The 1572-nt window shown below is 55.4% G+C and overlaps 1 protein-coding gene across 1 annotated transcript; it reads right to left on the bottom strand.

Annotated features, from left to right (window-relative positions):
* Nucleotides 1–4: 4 nt before the first annotated feature.
* On the bottom strand, nucleotides 5–1534 carry LOC102502462 (intermediate filament family orphan 2-like; the record flags this gene model as incomplete). Its single annotated transcript, XM_006160950.3, has 3 exons — nucleotides 1182–1534; nucleotides 959–1051; nucleotides 5–115 (listed from the first exon to the last, which is right to left on the bottom strand). Coding segments are annotated over exons 1-3 (501 nt in total), but the record flags the coding sequence as incomplete, so codon positions are not given.
* Nucleotides 1535–1572: the final 38 nt, after the last annotated feature.

The following is a 1572-nucleotide window of genomic DNA, read 5'->3' as shown; positions in this document are numbered from 1 at the left end:
TGATGAGGCGGCGGCAGGTCTCCATCTGCACATCCAGGCCGCGCTTCATGCTGCACATCTCCATGTACTCGTGCAGGTGCCGGTTCATGTCGCTCTTGGCTGTGGCCAGCTCCAGCTAGAGGAAAGCAACAGGGAGTAAGGGTGAGGGCGAGTCGTCCTCAGCCACCACCCTCCTCGCTTCCTCAGCGCTGGCACCAGACACTGTGCCCTCAGGACCCTGCCTCACAGACCTCCGCCTCCCTGGCCCTCTGCTCTCTGCACACCGGCCTGTGCCCTTTAGAACCGCGGAGATCAAAGGGGACCAACTGCAACCCGGAGGCAGCCAGCCCTGCTAAGCCCCACCCAGTTCCGGGCACTCCACCAGGGCAGCCTGTCTAGCTCCTGCATATGCACATGTCTACAGAACCTCACATTTCTGGCTCATCTCCTCTACCCAAAGATACTTCCCCCAAGGACGAGGCTGGGCTTCTCCTCAGCCCGACAGGAGCAATAACTCTCATTTATAGATGTGGTTGAGGGCGCAGCCTCTGGAGCCAGAGAGAAATGGCTTGAGTGGCCTTTCTGACCATGAGGCCTTGTGCAACTCATTTGGTCTCTCCTAGCCTGGTCTTCCCCTCTAAAATGTGAGCGCAGTTTCTACTGCACGGGGGGAGAGGGAAGGACACGGGAAGGGTGTACTCAGTGCCTGTAGTTACTCGGTATCAATTAGATGTCAGCTCTGGTCATTACAGGGTCATTATCCCCACCGAATAATTAAAAAATAAAAACACCTGGGGGCAGGCAGGGCTCATCATGCCCAATTTACAGATTAGGAAGCTGAGGCCCTAAAAGGGGTGTCACTTGCCCAGCACCAGAAAGGGATCGGTAGCCTCCTAACTCCCGGTTCTAGGCTCTCTGCAGTCTACCAGGCCCTGCCCGTAAGGGTACTCGATCACCACAGGCCCTTGGCGAGCCTCACCTCGATCTGGCCTATTGTTTCCTGGTACTCCTTGTCTCTCGTCTTAAAGAAGGATTCGGTCTCGTGGATCAAGTTGCCCAAGTTTTCCTCTTGCTAGAGAAACAACAAAGGGACAATTTAGGGGGGTATCAGGGGTTACAGGGAAAGGCCAGACATGTGAGATGCTTTACAGGAGATGCCACAGGCTGGCACCTCAGCCATGGGGGCCAGGCCCTGGGCTCACCTCGCCCTGTAGGTCAATGGTGGGGTTGCAGTTGGTGAAATCCTCCCAGAGCAGCAGTGTGTCTTCATTCTCTTCCCACGTCAGGCTGTCACAGTCATCGTCAAAGTCAAAGGTCTCCCTCCTAGAGAAGACACCAGCGGCATGACTGAGTGAAGCCAGGCTCCGGGGCCACACAGGGAACAGGAAGGGGAAGCTGCCCCAGTGAGTACACACCCGCAAGCTGCCCTCAGAAAGACAGGAGTGGTCTGAGGGGGCCATTTGCTTGATCCCAAAACGCAGAACATATTTATGGATCATCTCGACAACTGGAAGTGTATACACTTTTAGAGATGCCAGACTAAGGATTGGGACCAGCAGTTTGACTAATGGCTATGTCACTGGACTCCCACGT

This window comes from Tupaia chinensis, unplaced genomic scaffold (genome assembly GCF_000334495.1).
Source record: "Tupaia chinensis unplaced genomic scaffold, TupChi_1.0 Scaffold135354_1, whole genome shotgun sequence".
NCBI lineage: Eukaryota > Metazoa > Chordata > Mammalia > Scandentia > Tupaiidae > Tupaia > Tupaia belangeri.
The sequence above is the reverse complement of the archived record's forward strand: the minus strand, read 5'-3'. Positions and strand labels throughout refer to the sequence as shown.